Source organism: Mastigoproctus giganteus, chromosome 1 (genome assembly GCF_048544385.1).
Source record: "Mastigoproctus giganteus isolate SK-2022 chromosome 1, ASM4854438v1, whole genome shotgun sequence".
In the NCBI taxonomy this organism is placed as follows: Eukaryota; Metazoa; Arthropoda; class Arachnida; order Uropygi; family Thelyphonidae; genus Mastigoproctus; species Mastigoproctus giganteus.
Genome location: NC_143575.1, coordinates 186,147,794 through 186,173,909, shown reverse-complemented (window position 1 = coordinate 186,173,909; position 26,116 = coordinate 186,147,794). Strand labels below are relative to the sequence as shown.

Below are 26,116 nucleotides of genomic sequence, written 5' to 3'. Positions count from 1 at the left end.
TTCCAGCAGGGATAAGGAGGTGATTATTCCATTGTATAAGGCGATGGTCAGGCCACACCTTGAGTACTGTATACAGGTCTGGAGGCCTCATTTCAAGAAGGATGTAGAGCTGCTGGAACGAGTACAGAGAAGGGCAACAAGATTAGTGAATGGAACAAAGGGGTGCTCTTACGAAGAAAGGCTTAAGTTTTGCAAATTACAGTGTCTGGAGACTAGGCACCAGCGAGGTGATCTGATAGAGGTGTATAAAGCCTTGAATGGTTTAAGCATGCTCAATGCTGATGGGATTCTTCCTCTAGCTCAGAAAAATCACCTGAGAGGGCATAAATTCAAATTGAGGAAAGACAGATGTAGGATAGACGTGCGGAAATTTGCCTTTAGCCAGCGGGTGGTTGGTTGGTGGAACAGACTTCCATCCCTTGTGGTGGAGGTTGATAGCCTAAATAAGTTTAAGGCTCAGCTGGACAGGTATTTTGAACGAACAGAGGGGTGAAGTGGAAGTGGTTTTTTTTTTTTTTTTTGGCTGATGCTGCATAAGCTTTCTTTCTTGCATCAAATGCCTCTACTAATGCTAATGCTAATATGAGTAGGGTTCAAGGACACCCAAGAAACTACAAAATCATAGAATGCACCTTGGGTGTCCCTTCTACAGCAATAGTAGTGAAAAACACTGCAGTTACAAAGATGGGTCACCTCTGCTCCCCAAAAGCAGTGTGTGCTCATATCAATAGTGCTGTGAGACAGTTCTATGTTATTCCACTTTATTCCAGACCTGGTGAAGATATAAATCTTACAATAGAATATTTACAAGCAGTCACAGACCTGCTACCTACAGCAAATATCATAGTGTGTTCTGATGTCAACTGCCGGTCAGCCTTATGGCATAGCCGTACAGAAGACAGAGCAGGCACACACAATGGCCAGATATTATCAGATTTTATAGCCACCTCACCCTTTTCAAGTGATAAATCAACCTAATAACTTACCAACTTTTAGCAGTACCATGTGGGAGAGTGACATTGATGTCACTCTTGCCACCAATTCAATAGCCTATAAAATTACAGACTGGTGTGTCCAGACAGCCTGGACCAAATCAGATCATAGAGCCATCACCTTCAAACTAAACAGGCAATTACAAATAACGCAACACTCCTTGTTGAATACCAAAAGGTATAACCTCAAAAAGGCAAACTGGCAGATTTTCGCAGAACCTACTGCAGCTGAGCTGCAAAAACAGGAAAACGAGTGGTCTAGATCAGACAACTGTAACCCAGATGAGCAAGCACTGACTATGACAAAAATTTAACAAAAACAGCAAACCAGTCTATCCCACGGAAAAAGCTGAGGAAGCAGGCAGTCCCCTGGTGGTGGTTCCCTGAACTGACTATACTCGGGAGAAGGGTGCACCAAGCTAGGAGAAATTTTCAAAGAACCAGAACATCTTGGCCACAAAATGAGGTAGATGCACTGAGAGATTCTTATAGAACTCTCAGGAATCAGTATACAGCCCTCATAAGAGACAAGAAAAAGGAATACCGGAGGCACTTGGTGGGAACTACTGGAAACAATAACCCTTGAGGAGTTGTTTACAGAATAGTGACCAACAAGCTGCCAAGAGGCTGTCTTGGGAACTACTGTCAAACCAGATGGAACCCCAACCCTGTGTTGGGCAGATTCCATAAATAACATCCTAGACAGTATTATTCAGACTGAAACTGGGGAACATTATCCCACCCAGCTAGACATTATAAAAGAAAACACTGAATATGGCAATGCCAATATTGAACCTCTGTTTACTATACAAGACTTAGAAATAGCACTAAAACCAAAAACAATAAATGCCCAGGTTTTGACCTCTTAGAGGTTGAGATTATCAAAAAATTAGCAGAAATAGCACCAGACAAATTAATAGCACTATATAATAACTGTATGACAGAAGGTATATTCCCAAAAATATGGAAAAAAGCAGTGTTAAGATTAATTCTCAAAAACCCTGAAAAACTCCCTACTGATCCCAAATCCTATAGACCAATAGCCCTACTCCCTGTACTAGGGAAAATATATGAAAGACTAATATATAGTAGATTAACTCAGTACTACACGGAAGCAGTTTTACATTGTGACAATCAGTATTGTTTTAAGCAGGGCAACTCTACGAAGGATGCCATGCACCACCTATTGACAACAGTTAAAAACTCAGAGGAAAAATATATACTGGCAATCTCCATTGACTTTGCTGAGGCATTTGACTCACTCTGGTGGCCTAGTGTCCTTAGGAGACTCCCCCAGGCAAATGCCCCACAAAACCTCTATAAGGTAATAAACAGCTACCTTACAGACAGAAGTGTCTCAGTACGCACAACGTTCCAGAAATTGACACGTCTTCTGAATAAAGGCTGCCCGCAGGGTTCAATCCTTGGCCCTTTCTTCTGGAACATTGTTCTGGACGAATTTCTGGCCTTGGATCTGAGTCCCATAGAAAGCCTGGCCTTTGCAGATGACATGATTTTCCTTGTAAAAGGTAACACACGAATGGTTGTAGAGCAGAGATCAAATACCGCCCTCTTGCAACTGCAGGAGTGCGCACAAATGCACATGCTCAAAATATCACCTGAAAAAACTAAACAAATACAGGCATACCTCGGTTAACGTTACCTTTGATAACGAAGCTTCGATATAACGAAGTCCGCAATTTCAAGCCCCATTTAACATAAAAAAAATATATATATTCGAGTTTAATCACCTGAAATCTAAACAAACTGAAGAAATTACGGAAACCTTTTGGGCTTCTCGTGGTTGGTTCGAGAAATTTAAAAAACGGGCCAGGATTCATAGTGTAAAATTAACAGGAGAAGCTGCAAATAAGTTTCCAGAAAAACTAAAGGAAATAATTGAACGTGAAAATTTTCCACCAAATTTGGTGTTCTGTGTTGACGAAAGCGGTTTGTTCTGGAAACGGCTACCAACAAAAAGCTTCATTTCTATTGAAGAAAAATCAGCTACTGGGTTCAAAGCAGCCAAAGACCGTTTAACGTTACTCTTTGGATCAAATGCCTCTGGCGATTATAAATTAAAATTGTTATTAGTTTACCATTCAGAAAATCCGAGGGCGTTAAAAGGTAACATAAAAATGAATTTACCTGTAATATGGAAAGCAAATAGAAAAGCGTGGGTTACCAAGGAGTTATTTACTGATTGGTTTGTTAACCACTTTTGTCCTGAAGTAAAACGGTATTGTCAAAAAAAACAACTTTGAAGGAAAAGCTCTTTTGTTGTTAGACAATGCTCCGGGACATCCTACTGATCTTAACACGTTGGACACATGCATTCCTGTCAAAGTTGTGTTTCTTCCAGCAAACACAACTTCCTTGATTCAACCATTGGATCAGGGAGTAACAGCATCATTTAAAGCTTGTTATCTGCGTCGAACATTAAGCAATTTAACTGAACTAGAGGATAAAGAGGAAATGACAGTTAAAACTTTTTGGAAAAATTACACCATTAAAAACGCAATTGAAAACATTGATAGTTCTTGGAAAGAAGTCACTAAGAAATGCTTAAATGGAGTTTGGCGCAAAATATGGCCAGAAGTTGTACTAGAAGAAGAAAATAACACCCAAGAAATTAGAAATGAAGTTATCCAGATGGCTCAATCAATAGGTTTCGAAAATGTCAATGAAGAAGATGTTAGAAATTTACTGAATGCAGAAGATGATGGTTTTTCAGTGGAAGATTTAGAAAACCTTGTTAGCAACGAAGACAAAGATAATGAAGACGAAGTTAAATAAGTTCCTGCCGAAAAAGTGTTAACAACCAAAGATTTAAAAAGGTGCTTAAATGACATTGAAAACGTTTTAAATTTTTTTAGTGAAAATGATCCTGATTTAGGAAGAAGTTTTATTGTTAAGCGATCAGTGTTAAATGCAATAATTCCGTATAGGCAATTGTTAAATGAAAGAGAAAAAGAGCATAAGCAATCAACTTTAGACTCATATTTTAAAATGTGATTTCACTTTGTATGTAAGTTGACTGTTTATTTAATAAAACTTTTCTTTGTTCGAAAAAAAAGCTTTTCATTTTCTTTACGTAGGAACGTATCCCTATTCTGGCCATAGTATTTTTACCTCTGAAAACGAAGTTTCGCTTAACGAAGTAATTTCGTGGAACGCATCCTATTCGTTATTCGAGGTATGCCTGTACTTTTAAAAGGCAATTTGGACATAAGAAGAAGTCCACAAATCAAAATTAACACAACCACTATAAAAAATGGTAACAGAACTAAAATATCTTGGAGTGGTCTTTGATTCAAAATTAACTTTTTACCCCCATTTGATCTACTTGGCAAAGAAAGTGAGAAATTATGCAGGTATGATTGCCAGGATCAGTCGAGCAGACTGGGGACTCAAAAGAAATACCCTGGCAATCATATACCGTGCAATGTTCCTACCTGTTATCACCTATAGAGCTGGTGCATGGTTTGGCCATAGTAAGAAATAGAAATAAATTAGAATCAATACAAAGGACAATACTACTCACTATTACCAGAGCATGTCGCACAGTAAGCACACCTGCGCTACAGTTGCTGGCCGGAGTTCTCCCACTTCCTGGAAGTGGCCAAATGAGGCTTATATTATAGATTTAGAAAAGGACATCCCCAAAGAATTTCTGGGGATTGCACTTGATACAACCAACACCTTCAATGATGAAAAAAAAAAAAAGAATAGCCACAAAGTTCCATGACCTATGGCAAACAAAGTGGGAGCAGGAAACCCAAGGTCTGGTTACCAAATGGTTTCTACCATGGGTGGCAATTGTTAGACCAAAGCCACCTAAGTGGTATGCCCCTGGACTTTTTGCAACATTTATATTGACAGGTCACAGCTCCCTAAAGGCGAAACTAACCTCCTTAGGCCTGACTGATGACCCAAATTGCACTTGTGGCGAGAGTAAAGACTGGACACACATTCTATATGAATGTATAATATATGATGTCCCCAGAACAGAGCTAATAGCACAGGTTGGCCCCCTTCCCAGCGGAAAAGAACATCTGTTCATCATAGAAGAGTCAAATTATAAAGCCTTTACATCTTTCACACAGAAAGTATTTGAAATGTGCAGAACTATCCAAAGAATGACAATTCAGCCCCTCCAGCAATTAATCAATAGTCAATATTTAAATTTCCCAAGTTTCCCACCAGAGATGACTTAAAAACTGTCAGGATAGCAGTATTCTGCACCCTGACAGAAACCTGACATGACAAACCTCCCCAGAACTACCCTGCCATGTGTAGCAACTTGGGGCCCCATGCCAAATACCGTATTTCCCCATGTATAAGACACACCCTTTTGCGAAAAATTTGGGGTCTAAAAACTGAGTGCGTCTTATACAGTGGTTGTAGATTTTTTTTTACTTGCATTTCCCGCTTTTTCGTGCTTGTTGTCTTTGCGCTCATTGTTTCGCACTTGTTACCAGTATATTAGATTACGTTTTGCCACATTCTGCCTAGAAACGGCTCAGAAAAGATTTTCGTACAGTGCTGAATTCAAGTTAAAACAGTGCTGAATTCGAGAATTAAAAGTGATCCAGTACAGTGCTGAATTCAAGAATTAAAAGTGATCCAGTACAGTGCTGAATTCAAGAATTAAAAGTGATCCAGTTTGCAAAAGTGATGGGAAATCATGCTACTGAACATAAGTTTGGCCCTCCTCCAACTGAAAAAACAATCCGAGACTGGCTACGGGAAGAAAACGCCATGGCAGAAGGCCATGAGAGGCAAGTCAGCAAAATGGCCTGATTTAGAGAGGGAATTGAAGATATGGATTGAAGAGCAAAGGGCAATTGGAATTCTTGTGTCCACAAAGATGGTTCAGCATGAGGCAAGAAGAACTGCTGATGAAAAAGAAGTTGCTGATTTCAAAGGAGGGCACAATTGGTGCTTCAGGTTTATGAAACGGAATGGACTAAGTATGCGTACACGCACCAGACTTACCCAAAAGATGCCTGAAAGCTATGAGCAAAAGGTCCTTGAATTTCATCGTTTTTGTCATTCAATGTGAGAAGACACATCAGTTTGAGTTGGGACAGATTGCAAATATGGACGAAGTCCCTGTTCAATTTGATGTCCCAAGTAACAGAGTTGTTGATAAGAAGCGGGTGAAAACTGTAACTGTGAAGACAAGTGAACAAGAAAAGAGCCATTACACAGTTGTTCTAGCTTGTTGTGCCGACGGAACCAAGCTGCCTCCTATGCTGATTTTCAAACGCAAAACAATGCCAAAAGAAGACATTCCTCGAGGAGTGATTGTCCACGTTCATGACAAGGGTTGGATGCATCAGGATGGGATGAAGATCTGGTTTGAGAAGGTTTGGAGCAGGAGACCAGGTGGACTCTTACGCAAACCTGCCCTATTGGTGCTTGATCAGTTCAGGACACACATAACAAAAAACACAAAGAAGATTGCTGTAGAACAAAAACCAAAACTTGCCATCATACCTGGAGGCTTGACATCCCAGCTCCAACCACTTGATGTCAGCATTAACAAACCCTTCAAAGCTGCCATGAGAGACGAATGGAACCAATGGATGAAGTCTTCTGGGGACAATTTGACACCAGCAGGAGGAGTGAAAAAACCAACTATAGGAGAAGTTTGTACCTGGGGAAAAGATCCGGATAATATCAAGATTGAGATCACTGTCAAGTCATTTAAAAAGTGTGGCATTTCAAATGCCGTAGATGGAACTGAGGACGAGGCAATATATGAAGACAGTGATTCGTCATCAGACACAGATGAGGACAAGCTAATGGATGGGAGTTTTGACAGTGATGAGGAGTTCTATGAATTTTATGATGAATAAAACTTGAGTTCAATAACTTTATGTAATACATTTTTTTTCAAATTTCGGGCCCCAAAATTAAGGTACATCTTATACATGGGGAAATAAGGTAATTAACCATGTATGGTGGGAGATGTGCAGGCAGCCAGGGAAGCAGATTAGCTGAAAAATATCAGTAAGCTAGTAGCAAAGGGACGCAATGTAGAATGAAAGAAGAATGATTGAATGAGAACGAAAGATAGAATGAATAGGCTGGGCACTGAGTGAACTAGGAATTATGGTAAAAGGGAATAAATGGCAGTTTTGGTGCAAGAAAGAGTAACCTAGCATCAGGGAAAGTGAAAGTGAATGGGAATGAGTGGAAGAGCAAACATTATTGGCCCTGAAAAAAAAAACAGAGTTAAAAATAACTTACATTACTTTATATATACTAACAAACATTTACTAACCACACAAACACTATCACTGCATTCTGCCCTGGCCTGCAAAAAACTTGTGGCTAGGCTTGCACCGCAACTGAAGAATAACAGTAAGTTGAGGTGCCCAGAGAGGGCAAGTGCAGAAAGCAAGAGTCGAATAAATGAAATGAAAGCCAGAAGAATGAATGAAAGTTTTAGTGTGTGAGAAAAAGAACTCAAACCATAAATGCTGCAGTTTTAATTAGTATTTAAATTTTTTTAATGTTTAATTTATTTAATTATTTAAAATTAGTATTTAAATTTACATTACACATCATTGCATCCCCCCTGGTGTGAGAAAAAGATGAATGAGTGTGAGGAGTGGGAAAAAAAAAAAAAAAAAAAAATATATATATATATATATATATATATATATATATACACACAGTTGATTCTGGTTATTTGGGACACATCGGGACTAGTACATTTTGGCCCAATTAAGTGGCTGCCCCAATTATCCGAAGTTTCACGTAAATAGTTAAAAATACAATGGATCCCCCCCCCCCCACCCACCGCTTTACAATTGGTTCACTGTACAATCAAATCACATTACAGTGGCCTCACCATAGTAAAGTACCATTCACTATACGATGTGTACTAAGCACTGGTCATTGTGATCATGTTTGTAAATTGAATTTTAATTCTATTAAACAGTGATTCTAATTAGTTAAAATAGGAGGAATATTATCCACAGGCTATAAAAGTAAAGCTATATTAACACAAATTTATCCTTTATTACCTTACCAATTAAAAAATTAAATGATACGTGAAAATCTGAAGAATATATGTGATAATTGGAATAATTAATATGTACTGTAATATGTAATACCAACTATTTGACATTTCTGTTCACTGATATTTGTGGGCAATCAATAACAAAGAACATGGCACACACAAATTGCAAGTAACACAATACATGCAAGTGAGAATGGAGTAACAAGTTACAAAGCTTTAAAAATAGGAATGTAAAGAAGATTCTGAAAATTAATTTTTTTATGATTGAAGATTTCATGGAAGTGTAAACACATTTCACCATGATAATCCACAGAATTCCAGCTGTTGGTATTATCGCAAATTGAATAAGATTGAGTTTACTATCTGTTTATGATAGATTGCACTAACAGAAAATCCCAATAAACAGGTGACTGCTAATTGTTTTATGGTTGTGACCTCCAGAAATCCGACTGAACCATGTGATACAGTCGGAGACAAATTGTAGGGTAATCTCCAGTGCTGCGGTCTCCTACCCCAATTAAACGGCATGTTGTCCCAATTAAGCAAAGTAAACCCTGGCTATTTTCTCGATTGGGTTCTGTTTTTTAAGATTTGCCCCAAATAACTGGCTGCACCAATTAACCGGTGGCCCAAATAACTGGCTGCACCAATTAACCGGTGGCCCAAATAACTGGAATCCACTGTGTATATGTTTTTTTTTTTTTTATGTGAACCCCAAACACGAGAGGTATTAGAACCTATAGTACTTAGTACCGTGCTTGGGTTTAATATATGTGAAACTTAAAAGAAAAGAAAAAAAAAAAAGAAAAAGGTATTAAAAAAAAAAAAAGTATAAAAATAGAATGCAAGTAGAGTGAGAATGCAGATTATGAATGAAGTAAATGTGTCTCTCTCCCATCCCTTCGCCTAGTGGGTTAATCACTGCCAACTAACATATCCCACCCCCCAGAGCAGGATGGGCAGCTTGACCTTCCTACCGGATTTGACACTCCTTGGACATGACACCGACGAAGACATTCGGTGGCTTTGCTGCCAACATGCCATTGGTGATATGAACTGGGTACTCTAACCTAGTTCTCTTTAAAACCCCATCCCCGGGCAGGGGAGGGAGGAGACAGGTCTCTGTCTCCTCTCCTCCCTGCCTAACCCCATACTTTGCCTGGTGGGGCTCGTCTCCACTGACCTCTTTGGGGATGCCTATTCTATCATCCCTATTCTTCTATCTGCTTTCCCTCCAGTCTTCAGTCTCCCTCCCTTCTCTGACTAAACCGACCGAGTACACCCCTTAACAATGCCACCAAATTCTAATCAATGTCTAAATTCTACCGTTTTCTTGTAAATCTCTTTTGGGCAAAATTTTTTTTTTTTTTTTTAGGCTTGTCACTGAAATTCTTGGAAATTAGATGGTAGAGCCTGCCAGAGTACTTAAATAATCTTCTGGGTGCCTGACCTACCTCCTCATGGCAAAGTGTGGGCAACAGTGGGTCCCAATAGGGGCCCAATGGCTAAATGGTCAGAGAAACAACAGAACATAATGCTACACAACAGACCACTCCCCACACACTTTTTAAATCTCTGGCCTCCACAGAGTTCTGTGTCACTCACAAAGAATACAACGCGGAGATGGGGACACCCCTGGTGCCATCAGACAACTAACACACTTTACACCCCCCCCCCCCCCATCATGTCTGGGCTGAATTGCAGACACTTTAAATTTAACCCTAACTAACCACTTTTTTCAATGTTGACCTGTATTTATTTAGTAGTAAGTCCGCATGATCTTCTATTCTTAACATCATCAGTGCCAACGTGTACAACAATATTGCCTTTTGTGCCCTATTGCATTACTTCCAAACCAATGGCATCACCAAAAGTATTTTTTGTCCATTTTTTTGGTCATTTATAAATAAATGACAAAAAAAAGAGATCACCTATTGCTTAATTAGGCATTAGCATATCTTGAAAGAGTCTGTCATAACATTTTACCATCTTTTAATGGTAGATTGGCCGTTTGCCTGAAAGTAGTGCAATATGAGGGGGAACTCTCTGTGAAGCTGTTGTTGTTGCTTTTGGTTTTTAAACACATCTGTAACTTACTATATTACTATGTGCAGAAGTTTGCCTTTAGCCAGCGGGTAGTTGGTTGGTGGAACAGACTTCCATCCTTTGTTGTGGAAGTTGATAGCCTAAATAAATTTAAGGCTGAGCTGGACAGGTATTTGGAATGAATGGAGGGGTGAAATGGGAGAGGGTTTTTTTTTTTTTTTTTTTTTTGGCTGATTCTGCATAAGCTTGCTTGCATCATATGCCTCTACTAATGCTAATTTTTTATTTATTTTTTATTTTTTTTTGGTAGTTGTTGGCACATAGGCTTTTGTGGCCATAATGCACCTCCCAAGGTTTTTGCAGTACATTGATCCAAGCCCGAGGCAGGAATCGAACCCGCGACCTTTGGGGTTGCCAGGCAGGCACTTTACCCACCCGGCTAGCCCGGTCGGCACTAATGCTAATGCAGCCCAGTTATACATTATGTATGTACAAGTGTATGTTTAGACCCATCTGCATTTTGTATGGGCAAAAAACCCAAAACAATATAGGGGGGACCCCCTGTCCTCTCTGGCTAAAATTGGCTAACCATAGCCTTAATTGATGAGACCTTTAAAAATTCCCCCAGTCTGTGATGCGATTCAAACCCAGACCTCTCAAATGAATGATGTGTGGTGAAGCCATTACTGTATGCTGCCATGGAGGACATATTGAATAGTCATTTTATACTACTGTCTACTGCAAGTTCAGCAAATACACATTACTACTTTGTCATTGCAAAGGCAAAGTTTGTCAGTTCTCAACTGCTTAATGTGTTCATGGAGGGTTATGACAATCATGATTACTAATTATGTGACAGTTATTATTCCTAAAAAATGAAAACCCTGTTTTTCCCCATGAACTAGTATTAGTTGGCTATCCAGTTTCAGTCTGGGATCTAGCTATTGTGTTCTATAAAACCATTGCATTAATTAATTGTGCAGTTTAGGTTCTACTTGACCAAGAAACTCACAAAAGGGCAAGATAGTCCTCTCGACTTAATATAATTTCTAAATGGCCAAATAACATTAGCTGCTTTATAATTTTGAAGCTCTAACTTTGTATAGTTAATTTAAATAAATAGTGACTCTGTACTTTTACAGTTTTATGTATTTTTATTTTATTGCATAAAATAATATCTGGATGAAATACAAAATAAATAGCATACAGAAAACCTATATTAGAATATTAGCCTTCTAGAATATTAGATTCTCATAATTTTCTGCTCCTCTTTCCTAAATGTATGTTTGCCTCTGTGGTTGCTTAATGAGGTGATAGTACTTTTGTGTGCACTTTGATGAATACTGTTATGATGGACTTGCATTTTCCTTCAGAATTTCCTCTGAATCCTAGGGGTTCTAGTCTTGTCCTATAGTTTCCTAAGCTGGCTCTCTAGACTTTTCCTAGGTACATTCATATTACTCAGGATTGTTGTTGTTGCATCATTTTTCTTGCTTCCTTATGGTTTTGCTTAGCAATTTCAGTGCAGTCATGTGCCTTACAGGATGCCAGGTGGCTATCCTTTTCCAGTGGTTAAGTTTTTTCTCCAACCGATTACTACTAACTAATGCTCATAACTTAATTCCATCCTATTTGAGGTTGCAAGACACTAATAACTAAACTATCAACAAAAATTTTCTACTGAACTCCACAGGCTTCCTAAACAAATTGTCTTCTCCTTCTAAAAACCCTCTTAAGAAGGTATGACACAGCCTCAGCCTCTTTTACCATTGGAATGTAGCTACTTCTCCTATCAGCTGCTATATAAACAACAATCTCCTGACCTACTCTGCTACCTCTATCTGATCAAAAATTCAACCATTGTCTGTATACTTGGAGAGCCATTTCTCTGGCTAAACTTGAAAAACAATAAACAAAAAAAAAAAAAAGAACTTTCAAAATCTCTCTCTCTTTGTCCCCAGCTAAATTCTGCTTCAGCAGTTATTAAGTTTCTTCAATTTTATTGGGTTCTACTCTCAATATTCTCGTGGTTTATAGTGATCCTATATTATCTGACTTAATTTTTCACCAATAAAGCATAAAAATAATTTTTTAAATTATTTGTGCAGTATGGCTTCAGAGTACCATCAGTACAGAGAGAGAAGTGAGGTGTTTTATAAGGTGTCAAATACCATACTACTGCATTTAAGGGAAATTTTTAATTGTGTTCATTTTTTGTTATAGTTTGATACTTTTTAGAATCTAATCTGTAGAAACACAACAAACATCATTAAATCCTTAAATTCATTACAAAAGTAATTTTAATGAAATGGATGAAATGCAATATAGCATTAAGCAAAAAAATCAATGACAAAAGCTAAACAAAAAGTGAACATCATCATGTAAACATAACTGACATTGTAAACCTTACTATTCTTTAATTAACCATTCATCTAAACATGCTTACAAGTTAGTGCAAATGCTCACAGCTAACTATTAAATAGTTATAAGATTGGCATCATTATGTATATCTCATATTGTGAATACCTTCACAACGAGTTGCCATGATATTGCACTACCTCAAATAAGTAACTGTTCACCATAGGAGAAGACTATTGTTACTTATTCTTAGTGGATGCCACCACCCAGATGGAACCATTTCAGAGCTGATTGGCTCCTCTTTAGTGGGTGGGCAGGCATCTTGGTGTTGCAATGATGGCAAGGCAGTTGCGAAGTATAACTCTGCAATATGAGAGATGCCTGGAGTGTAGTAATTTGAATTACATCGCATTTTAGGGCAAAAGCCTCAAGTTGCGTAGTGAGTTAATATGCTTAAAAAAAACTGCAGCCATTATCAACCCACTGCAGGATGGAAGCCTCCTCAACAATTTATGCTGAGGGACATGGACCATAATCTACCACGCTGGTCCAGCGTGGGTTGGCAGATCGACCGTATTTAGCAGTGAGGGGCTTGAACCCCGGTTTACTCAAAGAGAGAGTGTGCTACTGCACTCCCACTCCTGACCACTCGGCTACGGACGCTTAAAGTTAGTGCAAATGCATCAGATCTGCTCATAGTTAACTACTAAATAGTTATAAGATTGGCATCATTATGTATATCTCAGTAGTCTTCTCCTATGGTGAAGAGTTACTTATTCGAGGTAGTGCAATATCATGGCAACTCATTGTGAAGGTATTCACAATATGAGATATACATAATGATGCCAATCTTATAACTTAGCTGACAGCAGATCTGATGCATTTGCTCTAACTTGTAAGCATGTTAACTCACGATGCAACTCGAGGCTTTTGCCCTAAAATGCGATGCCATTCATCCAAATTATTGTTTCTCCTTTCACCATGTCTTGCAATTGAGTTTTTAAGAAAATCTATTTTATCTGGGATATTTTCATGGCACATTTTTCATGAATGGCATATATCTTCATTAAAGAATACTTTTAAGCATACTTTTACTACTATCTAATGCTCATAACTTGATTCCATCCTATTTGAGTTTGCAAAACACTAATAACTAGACTTTCAACAAAAATTTTCTTCTGAACTCCACAGACTTTCTAAGAAAATTGTCTTCTCCTTCTAAAAACCCTCTTACTGTAGTGAAACATAATTTTTTGTGACTTGTGGTAATCCATCTTTGTCAATCTTATAACTATTTAGTAGTTAGCTGCGAGCAGATCTGATGCATTTGCACTAACTTATAAGCATGTTAACTCACTACACAACTTTAGGCTTTTGCCCTAAAATATGACGGTGCCATTTTCAGGAATTGTGTGGTTTGTTACATTTTATATCTTTTATAAGTTTGTTACATTTTATATCTTTAACCCACATTTTAGCTCAAAATCAGAGAGAATTGTAGTGTACACACTACACACTGCTATTGTAGTGTGTAGTAGGAAGTCCAGTCAAATCTGTTCCCTTAAAAACAATGCAGTTTCACAGATTTTGTCTATGACAAGCAATTTCCTTTTATTGCTGTCATCCATATTGCAGAAAAGAACCATAATGTATTGTTTGCTTGCCTTATTCTCTTCTCACCTATCACCTTGAAAATATAAAATCTTGGCCTGTAACATCTGATAAAACAGTCCCATTTCATCGGTGTTATAACTGTCTGGTAAAGGTAACCAGAATAAACACTACTGATGAGTGGATTTCACACTTTGAAATCCACTCACCAGTAGTGGCTGCATTGGCTCCAACTGATTCAGCAGACAGTTATACAGTAGGTATTGTGTCAGGCTTTGAATTCCTGGTTCAAAGTTCTAATGTCCTAAGGCTAACCTGCAATAATGAGCTTTTGCTTGTTGAATTGGTCCACGCAATGGTAAGTTTGACTTTTAGCTGTTGAAAACTGCAAAAGAGCCTCATCAACATTAAGGTAAAAGGCAAGGAAGATCTTTCTCTTAGCAGCATCTTTAGACTTAAGCTCTGTTTTTAATTATTGTTGATAAAGAACTAGGTGGAATTCCATGTTCTTCTGCCACATAAGCTTTTTTCTGGTCTCTGTCACATTTTTCACTGATGATATTTCTTGTTTTTCTACCAGACTTAAAACTTTGTTTTTGAGACACATTTAAAAAATTTTTAAAACCCACATTGCACAGATGATTGCTGAAAACTGACTGTATATTCTGAAAATTTACTGTTTTCAGACCTTGTTGAACTAATTCAGTCAACTTTCACTTTTTGTTTTGTTTTCCTCTTTTATTTTAATTAAAACTTTCTCACAGTGGAAATATGGACACAAAGTATATATAAAATTTTTCACACTATTGGAGCTTGTCTGTGTGGTATACTGTATGTTGCCCCATAGAACAGAATACAGTCAGTCCTCGTATAACATGTGTTTATACTACACGAATTCGATCATACACGATTTATAAATAGGGAACAATATCGTATATAACACAAACCAAATTCACTTATGCACGATTCGCCTTTGTGTTTACAAGAAATGGCAGTTGAATGCGAAATCACCCCAACTGAACGCAACACGATAGGAATGAAGAGAAGGTTCAGAAAATGTATTTATGTTTTTATATCAGTGAAGAGGAAACACATTTCACCATAATCACCTAAAAACCCACACAATTCCAGCTATCGTTATTATCGCAAATGCAATTAGATCGAGTTTACTACCAGTTTATAACAGATTCCACTAGCAGAAACGCAACTAGAAATTGTTTTTATTGTTTTATGACAGTAACCCACAGAAATGTGCTCTAGTAAAATGTGAGCTGGTGAGGTGTTAATAGTGTGTCTCTGCCTTTACAGTGTTGTTCATTCAGTTGCTACACACGCACAGGTTTGTTTATGTGTATCAAACATGCCTCCTCATTTTGTAATTGTGCTTTATTCCTTAAAAATTAGTAAAAAGGAAGCGTCCTGGTGAAGATACTACAGATTCAGAGAGAAAAAGAAAAGCAATATCGATAAACAGAGGCGGACTGGGTAAAAAAATTCTTACACAGGAAAATTTGTAGTGGCCTCATACTAGCATTTATGGCCAAAATCACACTGGCCTCAGGCCCACCAGAGTTTCCCTGCTAAGGCCAGTCCGCCTCTGTCGATAGAGAAAAAATAAAATAAATAAATTTTCCGTTTATACTCCGGGACGACCAAATGGTCAGAGAAGTTCACAAGATAGACAGAATACAAGAAACAGCACCGTATTCAGCAGTCACGTGCTTGAACCCCGGTCACTCAAGGCACGTGTACTTATGCGACGTGCTACAGGCCTAAATGAGGCAACGCCAAGAATTAGAAAGAATGCAGAGAAAATAAAAACAATATTCATAGTAGGAACAACTCAAAGTGTAATTAAAATCCATTAGATCAAGACAGACACAAAGAATTGGAAGAGATGGAACAGCTGTCATCTGTTTGGATAGAAAATCAAACACCCAAGAACAAGTTTGCTTATGATAGAAGCAAAAGCATTAGCAATATTTTATTACGTAATAGTCATAAGAAAATATGTAAGTACAGTATTTTATTACGATTATTTATTGTGTTTGGTAATATTTTGGTTACAAATTTGTGTTCAATCTTGGGTGGTCGGCACCTAACCCTATTTTTCCCATAGGGCCTGTTGTTTATATTGCACGATTTTGCATTGCACGAGGGTTTCTAGGAACACAACTGTCATGCTATACAAGGACTGACTGTATAAGTTGCATTCGAACTTTTTTATATTGCATGTTGTAAAAAAATGATGCTTTATATCCTTATTCTTGTAAAAAATATGTATCAGTCTCTCTCTCTCTCTCTCTCTCTCTCTCCACCCCAATAATGTTTTTTTTTTTCATGAGCAGTAAAAGGTTAACATGCAATATTCCTCAAAACTTCTTTGCTCTAACTGTAGGTGCCATTTTCAGTAGTTCGTTACATTTTATACCTTAATCCATATTTTACTCAAAATCAGAGAGAATTGTAACTTACTCAACATACATGTAAATTTGCTATTATGACTTTATCATGAGCTGTCTCAACTGTATTATAATTTCTTTATATAATTTTCTAATTATCCCTTATATAGTAATGATCTTCTGTGATCATTATATAAAGATCATTACTAAAAATAAAGCTTTTATCAAGATGTCTTAATTTGCAGCTTTTGTCTCCTTCTGGAATATGTTCCTGGTGGGGATCTGCTAAATTATCTACAGGCTTATGGGCCAATGCCAGAATATTTAGTACGAAAGTGCATTTTACAAATTGTTAAAGCAGTTAACTATCTTCATAAGAAGGGTAACTATATTAAAGCTCAAAATTAGAGAATTAGTATTATTATTAATATTAATCAGGCCAAATAATGTAAGGATGCAAAATTTATTTTGCCAAAAACTATATATATTTATATATATATATATATCTCCTATTATTATTATTATTATTATTATTATTATTATTATTATTATTATTAATAGTAGTAGTGGCATATGATGCAAGAAAGCAAGCATATAAAGCATCAGTCAAAAAAAAAAGTTCCCAACAATCAACCACTTACTGGCTAAAGGCAAACAAACTTCTGTCCTGCAACCATCCTTCCTCATTTTCAATTATGCCTCCTTATGTGTGTGTAGTCTGAGCAAGAGGAAGAATGCCATCAGCATTGAGTTTCATCAGTCCATTCAAAGCCTTAAATGCTTTGATCAGATCACTTCACAGGTACCTAGTCCCAAGTGACTGCAATTTACAGAACTGAAGCCTTTCTTGATAAGATCACCCTTGTGTTCCCTTCACAAATCTCATTTCCCTTCTCTGCACCTGTTCCAGCAGATCTGCATACTTCCTAAATTGAGGCCTCCAGACTTGTATGCAGTACTCAAGATGTGGCCTTGACCATTGCTTTATATAATGGGATAATCACCTCCTTATCCCTGCTAGTAAAATTCCTGTATATTATTGACAAAACTCCATGATTTGCAGTGACACCCTACCTGCACTGCTCGTAGAACTTCATATCTGATTAAATTGCAATTTCTCAGCCTGTCTGCCTAATTTTTTCAGATTTTGATACAGAAGCCCAACCCGATACTGTCAGTAGCAATCTACCAACCTTTTTATCATCTGCAGACTTAGATATTAAGCCCAATATACCTTCATTAATATCATTAATAAATGTAGAACCCTGTGGGATTCCACTAATAACATTAATTGACGTAGACGAAGATCAGTGATGACCATTGATAATCACTCTCTGCGGTTAAACATGAAGGGGTTTTTTTTTTTTTTTTTGGCCAATGCTATATAAGCTTCCTTTCTGCATCATATGCCTCTACTAATGCTAACAATAATGGTGCCAGCACCGAACCCCTGTGGGAATAAACTAATAACATTAGTCGATGAAGGTGAAGAGCAGTGATGACCATTCATATCCACTCTCTGTCTTCTCCCACTCAACCATCCCTTTTCATAGCAGTAACTTGTTCTTAATGCCACAATGCTCCAACTTGTATCGCAGTCTTTTATGTACAACAGTATCAAAAGCTTTCCTGAAATCCAAATATATGGAAGTATAAGAATCCACTAGGTGCAGTGATCACAGTGTACTGATGTGAGATTTATTTAAAAGATGTAACTACAATCAGGGGTAAAGGGAAGGGGTTTTGCTTTCATAAAGGTGACTACAGTGGTCTCAGACAGTTTTAAAATTCTATACAGTGGGACCAACTGATGATGTTACCAACAGCAAATTCTAAATGGAAAGCATTCAAGGAATTAAACTTGGAAGCTACTAGGCTTTCATACCAACTAAGAAATACTGTTCAGGCTTTAGGCCTAAATGGATGTCAGATGAACTATTGGGACTCGTGGTAGAGAAGAAAAATGCATGGAATGCATATAAATTATCAGGAGACACTTGCCTATGGTAGATATAAGTCTGACTGTAATCAAGTCACAAAGGAGGTTAGGCAAGCAAAGGTAGATTATGAGAAATCTTTGGCAAAGGATGCAAAGAAAAACAATAAAACTTCTTTACTTATGTAAACTCTAGAAGGAAGGGGATGAATCAGATTGGTCGACTTGATATCGATGGTGATGATTCTGCTCAGGTAGTTAACAAACTGAATGAGTATTTTGCATCTACATTCACACACAAGGAATTCTGTAGGGAAGTGAAGGCCAGAAGCTTTTCAAATTCTAACAGGGAGTTAAATGATTTTGTAAAAACTGATAGATCAGATACTATGATGTGGTCACAAAGGAACAATATACCGTATTTCCCCATGTATAAGATGCACCTTAATTTTGGAGCCCAAAATTTGAAAAAAAATGTATTACATAAAGTTATTGAACTCAAGTTTTATTCATCATAAAATTCATACAACTCCTCATCACTGTCAGAACTCCCATCCATTAGCTTGTCCTCATCTGTGTCTGATGACGAATCACTGTCTTCATATATTGCCTCGTCCTCAGTTCCATCTACGGCATTTGAAATGCCACACTTCTTAAATGACTTGACAACGATCTCAATCTTGATATTATCTCAGGATCTTTTCAGCCAGGTACAAACTTCTCCTATAGTTGGTTTTTTTCACTCTTCCTGCTGGTGTTAAATTGTCCCCAGAAGACTTCATCCATTGGTTCCATTCGTCTCTCATGGCAGCTTTGAAGGATTTGTTAATGCTGACATCAAGTGGTTGGAGCTGGGATGTCAAGCCTCCAGGTATGACGGCAAGTTTTGTTTTTTGCTCTGCAGCAATCTTCTTTGTGTTTTTTGTTATGTGTGCCCTGAACTGATCAAGCACCAATAGGGCAGGTTTGCGTAAGAGTCCACCTGGTCTCCTGCTCCAAACCTTCTCAAACCAGATCTTCATCCCATCCTGATGCATCCAACCCTTGTCATGAACGTGGACAATCACTCCTCGAGGAATGTCTTCTTTTGGCATTGTTTTGCGTTTGAAAATCAGCATAGGAGGCAGCTTGGTTCCGTCGGCACAACAAGCTAGAACAACTGTGTAATGGCTCTTTTCATGTTCACTTGTCTTCACAGTTACAGTTTTCACCCGCTTTTTATCAACAGTTCTGTTACTTGGGACATCACATTGAACGGGGACTTCGTCCATATTTGCAATCTGTCCCAACTCAAACTGATGTGTCTTCTCACGTTGAATGACAAAAACGATGAAATTCAAGGACCTTTTGCTCATAGCTTTCAGCATCTTTTGGGAAAGTCTGGTGCATGTACGCATGCTTAGTTCATTCCGTTTCATGAACCTGAAGCACCAATTGTGTTCTTCTTTGAAATCAGCAACTTCTTTTTCATCAGCAATTCTTCTTGTCTCATGCCGAACCATCTTTGTGAACACAGGAATTCCAATTGCCCTTTGCTCTTCAATCCATATCTTCAATTCCCTCTCTAAATCAGGCCATTTTGCTGACTTGCCTCTCATGGCCTTCTTCTGCCGTGGCGTTTTCAGTAGGGTTTCTTCTTCCCGTAGCCAGTCATGGATTGTTTTCTCAGTTGGAGGAGGACCAAACTTATGTTCAGCAGCATAATTTCCATTCATTTTTGCAAACTGGATCACTTTTAACTTGAATTCAGCACTGTACGAAAATCTTTTCTGAGCCATTTCTGGGAAGAACATGGCAAAACGTAACCTAATATACTGGTAACAAGTGTGAAACAATGAGCGAAAAGGCAACAAGTGCAAAAAAGCGGGAAATGCAAGTAAAAAAATCAAATCTACAACCACTGTATAAGATGCACCCAGTTTTTAGACCCCAAATTTTTTGAAAAAAGGTGCGTCTTATACATGGGGAAATACGGTAATTTTGATATCATATACTTGGATTTTAGCATACTGTTGCACATGGAAGACTACTGTACAAGTTAGAGCAGTATGGCTTAAAGAAGCACTGCAGGATCATTTAGACAACGCTGCAGTAATAATTCAGACATAGCATGGGTTTGTTAAGGAGAAGTCTTGTCTGACCAATTTGATCAGATACTGTGATGTGGTCACAAAGAAACTGGATGCAAAAAATAATTTTGATATCATATCAAAGGCTACTGTACAGGTTAGAGCAGTATGGCATTAAGGGCTAGTTGCTGCTATGGATAAAGGGATGGTTGAGTGGGAAAGACAGAGAGTGGTAATCAATAGACACTGCACCCTTCATGACTAATGTTATTAATGGAGTCCCCCAGGGGTGTGTGTTGGGCCCATTGTTGTTTCTGTATTTATTACTCATTCTGCTTAATGGTTTTTTTTTTTTTGGTTTGGTAGTTGTTGGCGCATCGGCTTCTGTGGCCATAGTGCACCTCCCAAGGTTTTTGCAGTACTTTGATCCATGCCCGAGGCGGGATTCGAACCCGCGACCTTTGGGTTGCCAGGCAGGCACTTTACCCACCTGGCTAGCCTGGTCGGCTTCATTTACTTCTTTAATGAGAGACTCCATTATTTTCCTTGGAAAAGAGATTAAGCTAACAGTAGTTATATCACCATTTGATACCCCCTTGTGAATCCAAAGATTATCTCATAATTATAACTAAGGTTTTGCTTACCTCCTTTGCTATCTCTCTCTTTCTCTTTTCATATAATTTATAGATCCCATCCACCTCAGGCACCATTTTGTTTTGTTAAGTTGCAACAATTTCTCTTCCACTTTCCTCTTAGTTATAACAAAATCATTTAGATCTCTGTTAGATTTTGATGAACTTTTGGTATTACCCTCCATAAAAAACTTGTCATGCATGAATGTAGATGCAAATTACTTGTTCAGTTTTACAGCAAACTGAGCAGGATCATTAGCAGGTAATCTGTTGACATCAAGTGTTTCAACCCCGTCCTTCTACTGTTAATATAAGTGATCTTTACTACTTTTCATGGCATTCTTTGCTAGAGATTTCTTATAATCTTCTTTAGCTTCCCTAATCTCTTCTGTGACATGATTACAGAATAGTTTATATCTACCTTAGGCTTCTGGATCACCTGATAATTTACATACATCCCACACATTTTTCTTCCCTGCTGCAAGTCTCATCAGTTCATCTTCATCCAATTAAGTCTAAGCCTGGAACAGCATTTCTTAGTTAGTATGAAAAGTCTAGTAGCTTCTATGATTACTTCCCTGAATACTTCTTGTTTGGAATTTGCTGTTGGTAACATCATCAAATGATCCTACTGTATACACTTTAAAAACTGCATGAGAACACTGTGGTCAGGAGCTTATGAAAGCAAAAGCCCTTTCCTTTACCCTGACAGTAGTTATGTGTTTAATTAAATCCCACATCAGCACCACACTGTGATCACTGTCACCCCAGAGGGTCTTTTACCTGAAGAATCGCTGTGATAATCAGATTGAGTGTTGCTTCCTCTTGTTGCCTCTCTAACACTGCCATAGAATAGTCATCTAGTAAATCCCCAAAATCTTGCTGTCGTGTGATGACAAACACACAAGTTCCAGTCACAATCTGAAAAGTTAAACTCCCAAAATATAAGTCATTCTGATTTATTGGGCCATTTTATTTCTCTTGATAGTTGTTTATACAGAGAAATAAAAGTGCTTATGTCACACCAAATTGACTCAACATTGCACTGGCTACTCAAGTCAACTGGATAATGAAGTCACTGGTTAAAGAAGCATTGCAGGATCATCTAGACAAGACTGCAATAATAGTTAAGACACAACATGGGTTTGTTAAAAGGAGGTCTTCTCTGACCAATTTGATTGGATACTATGATGTGGTCACAAAGGAACTGAATGTCAAAAATAATTTTGATATCATATACTTAGATTTCAAAAAAGCTTTTGATACTGTTGCACATTGAAGACTGCTATAAAAAACGAAGCAGTATGGCATTAAGGGCAAGTTGCTGCAATGGATAAAGGGATGGTTGAATGGGAAGCAGAGAGTGGTAATAAATGGACACTGCTCTACATGGACTAATGTTATTAGTGGAGTTCCCCCCCCAGGGTTTGGTGCTGGGCCCATTGTTGTTTTGTGTATTCATCAATGATATTGATGAAGGTATATCAGGATTAATGTCTTGCAGATGATACAAAGGTTGGCAGAGTTGTTAACGACAGTAAAGACAGTATGCTCCAACTGGATCTAGATAAGTTGGGAAAATGGGCTGAGAAGTGGTAACTGAAGTTTAACATTGACAAATGCAAAGTACTGCATATGGGTAGCAATAACCCAAGAGAAACATACCAACTGTGTGGTACTACACTCAGGGAAGTGGAAAGTGAAAAAGACCTGGGGTTATTGTGCAGTCAAATATGAAGTTCACTGAGCAGTGGAGATGGGCTGCCAGGGCAGGTCGTGGAGTCTTGTCAATGATATATAGGAATTTTGCTAGTAGGGACAGGGAGGTGATTATCCCATTATACAAGGCAATGATCGGGCCACACCAAGAGTACTGTGTACAGGTCTGGAGGCCTCATTTTAGGAAGAATGTAGAGTTGCTAGAACAAATACAAAGAAGGGCAACAAGATTGGTGAGGGGAACAAAGGGATACTCTTACCAAGAAAGGCTTAAGTGCTGCAAATTGCAGTGCCTGTAGAGTAGGCACCTGCAAGAGATCTGATTGAGGTGTATAAGGCCTTGAATGGGTTGAGCAAGCTGAATGCTGATGGGATTCTTCCTCTTGCTCAGATTAAGAACCCGAGGGGGCATGGATTCAAATTGAGAAAGACAGTTGTAGAATAGATGTGTGGAAATTTGACTTTAGCCAGCAGGTGGTTGATTGTTGGAACAGACTTCCATCTTTTGCTGTGGAAGTTGATAGCCTAAATAAATTTAATGCTGAGATGGACAGGCATTTGGAATGAATGGAGGGGAGGGTTTTTTTTTGCTAATGCTGTATAAGCTTGCTTTCTTGCATCGTATGGTTCTGCTAATGCTAATGGATACACTGCCTTAGATTTAATATACTTCTTAACTAAGAGCAGAAGTCTCCCCCTCCCCAAATTTCCTGTCTGTCCTGCTTTTCTGTCTTAAAAATCAGTAAATATCTTGTGTGCATGTGGCATCGCAGGTGTGAGATTGAAACAAGTGAATGAATTTTGTTCTTGTTGTAGATAGGAGCCCCACCAAGATTTGACTACTTGGATCAGGTGGCACAGTGTTGGAGGTTGACACTGGCTTCAGCCAGTCTCGTCATTTGTGGAACATCAGAATACTGACAAAAATGTCTAGATGGCAACCACAACCCCCACATAGACCCCTTCCTGGTGCTATGACTTTTATTTTCCCATTCTTTTATTTGACGGTGCTATGACTTTTATTTTCCCCAAAAGGAGGGGAAAGATAAAGGGAGGCGGCTCTGCCTTCTCCCTTTATCTTTCTCCTCATTTTCTCCAAGAATCCAATTGTCACTCATGCACTCATTTCCATTAAAAATTTTTCCCATTTTTTGGCTCCCCCTCCTCTCTAACAAGCCTAAGAGATGCCAGAGTTTTCCCTGTCAGAGACTTAAGTGACCTTATTGCCTGGCATACCTCCATGTGGTAAAGGATGGGCAGTGGTGGACCTTCCAATGGCCCAATGTCAATGAGGCCAGATTAACAGAAGACCAATGCTACACTATGCAAACTATACAGTACTTATAATCTACACTTTCCTGTCCATTAGAGAGTCTGTAATGTGTCACAAAAGATCATTTGGGGGAACCCCCCAGGGCCACAAGATCCATAGCAATAAACATTATATCCTTTATGTACACATTGTACTCCTCATCTTCAAATTCTTCATCTCTTATGTCTGAGGGATACCATGTCTTCAATATTCCCATGATGTCTGTGTTTGATGACTTGCTAGCAATTCATCAAATTTATTTACTATGCTCCTAGCATTGGTGTTCATGCAAGTATAGATGCACCTGGTCTTACTCTTGGTTACCCTAACATAGCCGACGTATTTACTTGTTGCATTATGACCCACAGTGGTGATGAAATTCCTGTCACCTTGCTTTTCCATGTTGTTTTGGAAATTCCTGACACCTTGCTCTTCAGGCCATTGCATAGAAGCAGTGCAATAGAATCATTTATCATTTTCACCTTTGCCTGTGGCTTTAGTTAATCTGTTAGTCTATGTATCCCCCCCCAAGCTATTAGTTTTCTGACCCACCTAACACCACCTCGATAGCATCAGCAAAAAATCTTGCACCCCTTCTGCTTAAGTGTATTCCAGCACAGTATAAAAATAGTGTTTCCTGTCTCTCCTGTTGACAGGCACAGAGTACAGTGAGAAAAATTCTACCCCATGAGTTTTACGCAGTCTTTCCAGGGCTGAATTGAATGATTAGGCTCTCCACATATACTCCCTCCTGTCGTGTCTGGGCAGGATTGCAGACAGAATTTGTGTTAATTTGAGTTAATTACAGTCTGCCCACTTCTGAAAAGCAATAGTTCAACTCTGTTTAGAACCTTGTCATATCTCTATCTCAATTACTTTGGGGGACATCTTATTACATTAGTCAACAACGTGCTTCTCAAAGATGAACTTCCTGAAATGTAACCTTCTATTGCACCCTAAAATTTTTTATGTAATACCTTCCTGTCCTCCCCTTTTTTTGTTTTGCCCATTAATGTAAAAATACCTCCTGCACTCATTTTGCCTACTGCTTCAAGAGCCTTAAACAGCTCTATCAATCTAATTTTCCTTGTTTGAACACTCTCTAGAAGTTCTGTGCTTTTTTTTTTTTTAATTGGAGAAGCCCCTAGACTTTAATAAAATATTCAAAATGAGATTTCGCCATCATTTTGTAAAGAAGAATAATAACATCTTTTTCCTTTCTGGAAAGGCCTATTGATTCTATTGATAAGTCACCCTAAACCTTTCTAGTTGTCTGCTTATGCTGCATGGAATATTTCATATCTGCTTGTATCATAAATCCCTAAATCTTTTTCATCTTGAACCACCTTTAATTCTGTGTACCCTAATCTGTAAGTCATCCCCAGATTTCATTTCCCTAAATGCAATAACTTATATTTATTGGGCATTAATCTTCCATTGTCATCTTTCAGACCATAAGTGTACCCAATCTAATTTATTCTGAAGCAGCATAACCTGGTCTTTGTTCACCATCCTATTTGCTTTTAAATCATCAGCAGATTTTAACAGCTTTCCTGTATACCCTCATCAATATCCTTGAGGAAAATCAGAAACAAGAGGGGGACTCCAACACTGAACACTTTGGAACCCTGTTTAACCCTGCTTGCTATATCAATCCACTCTGAAAAATGCTATCAATTACCCCTCCATCTCTTTTCACATAGTCAGCCCATGATGTACTTCAGGATCTTTCCAGTAATATTAGCATGCTCCTGTTTGTACAGTAGCCCCCTCATGGAGAACTGAATCGAAATCCTTTCTAAAATCTATATATACAGTACTCAAATTGTTTACAGCATCCAAATGTTTTAAGACTTCGTCATAGTAATTAACCAGGTTTGTCAGGCAAGACCCACCCTCCACAAAGCCATGCTGTGATCACTTTAGGACCTCATTCTTAAGGTGTCCTTGACAAGAATGAGGTCCTAAAATGAACAGCATCCTTAATCACTGCTTTCATTATC

The 26,116-nt window shown here is 38.2% G+C and overlaps 1 protein-coding gene across 2 annotated transcripts in view; it reads left to right on the top strand.

Moving 5' to 3' along the window:
• LOC150091367 (protein kinase C-like 3) overlaps positions 1-26,116 on the top strand; it is a 232,124-nt gene that overhangs the window by 62,437 nt on the left and 143,571 nt on the right. For both annotated transcript variants that reach the window (XM_090383488.1, XM_090383479.1), the window contains exon 3: positions 16,691-16,827. In XM_090383488.1, coding sequence (XP_090239614.1) covers positions 16,691-16,827 — 137 coding nt within the window. The remainder of the gene's footprint in view (positions 1-16,690; positions 16,828-26,116) is intronic.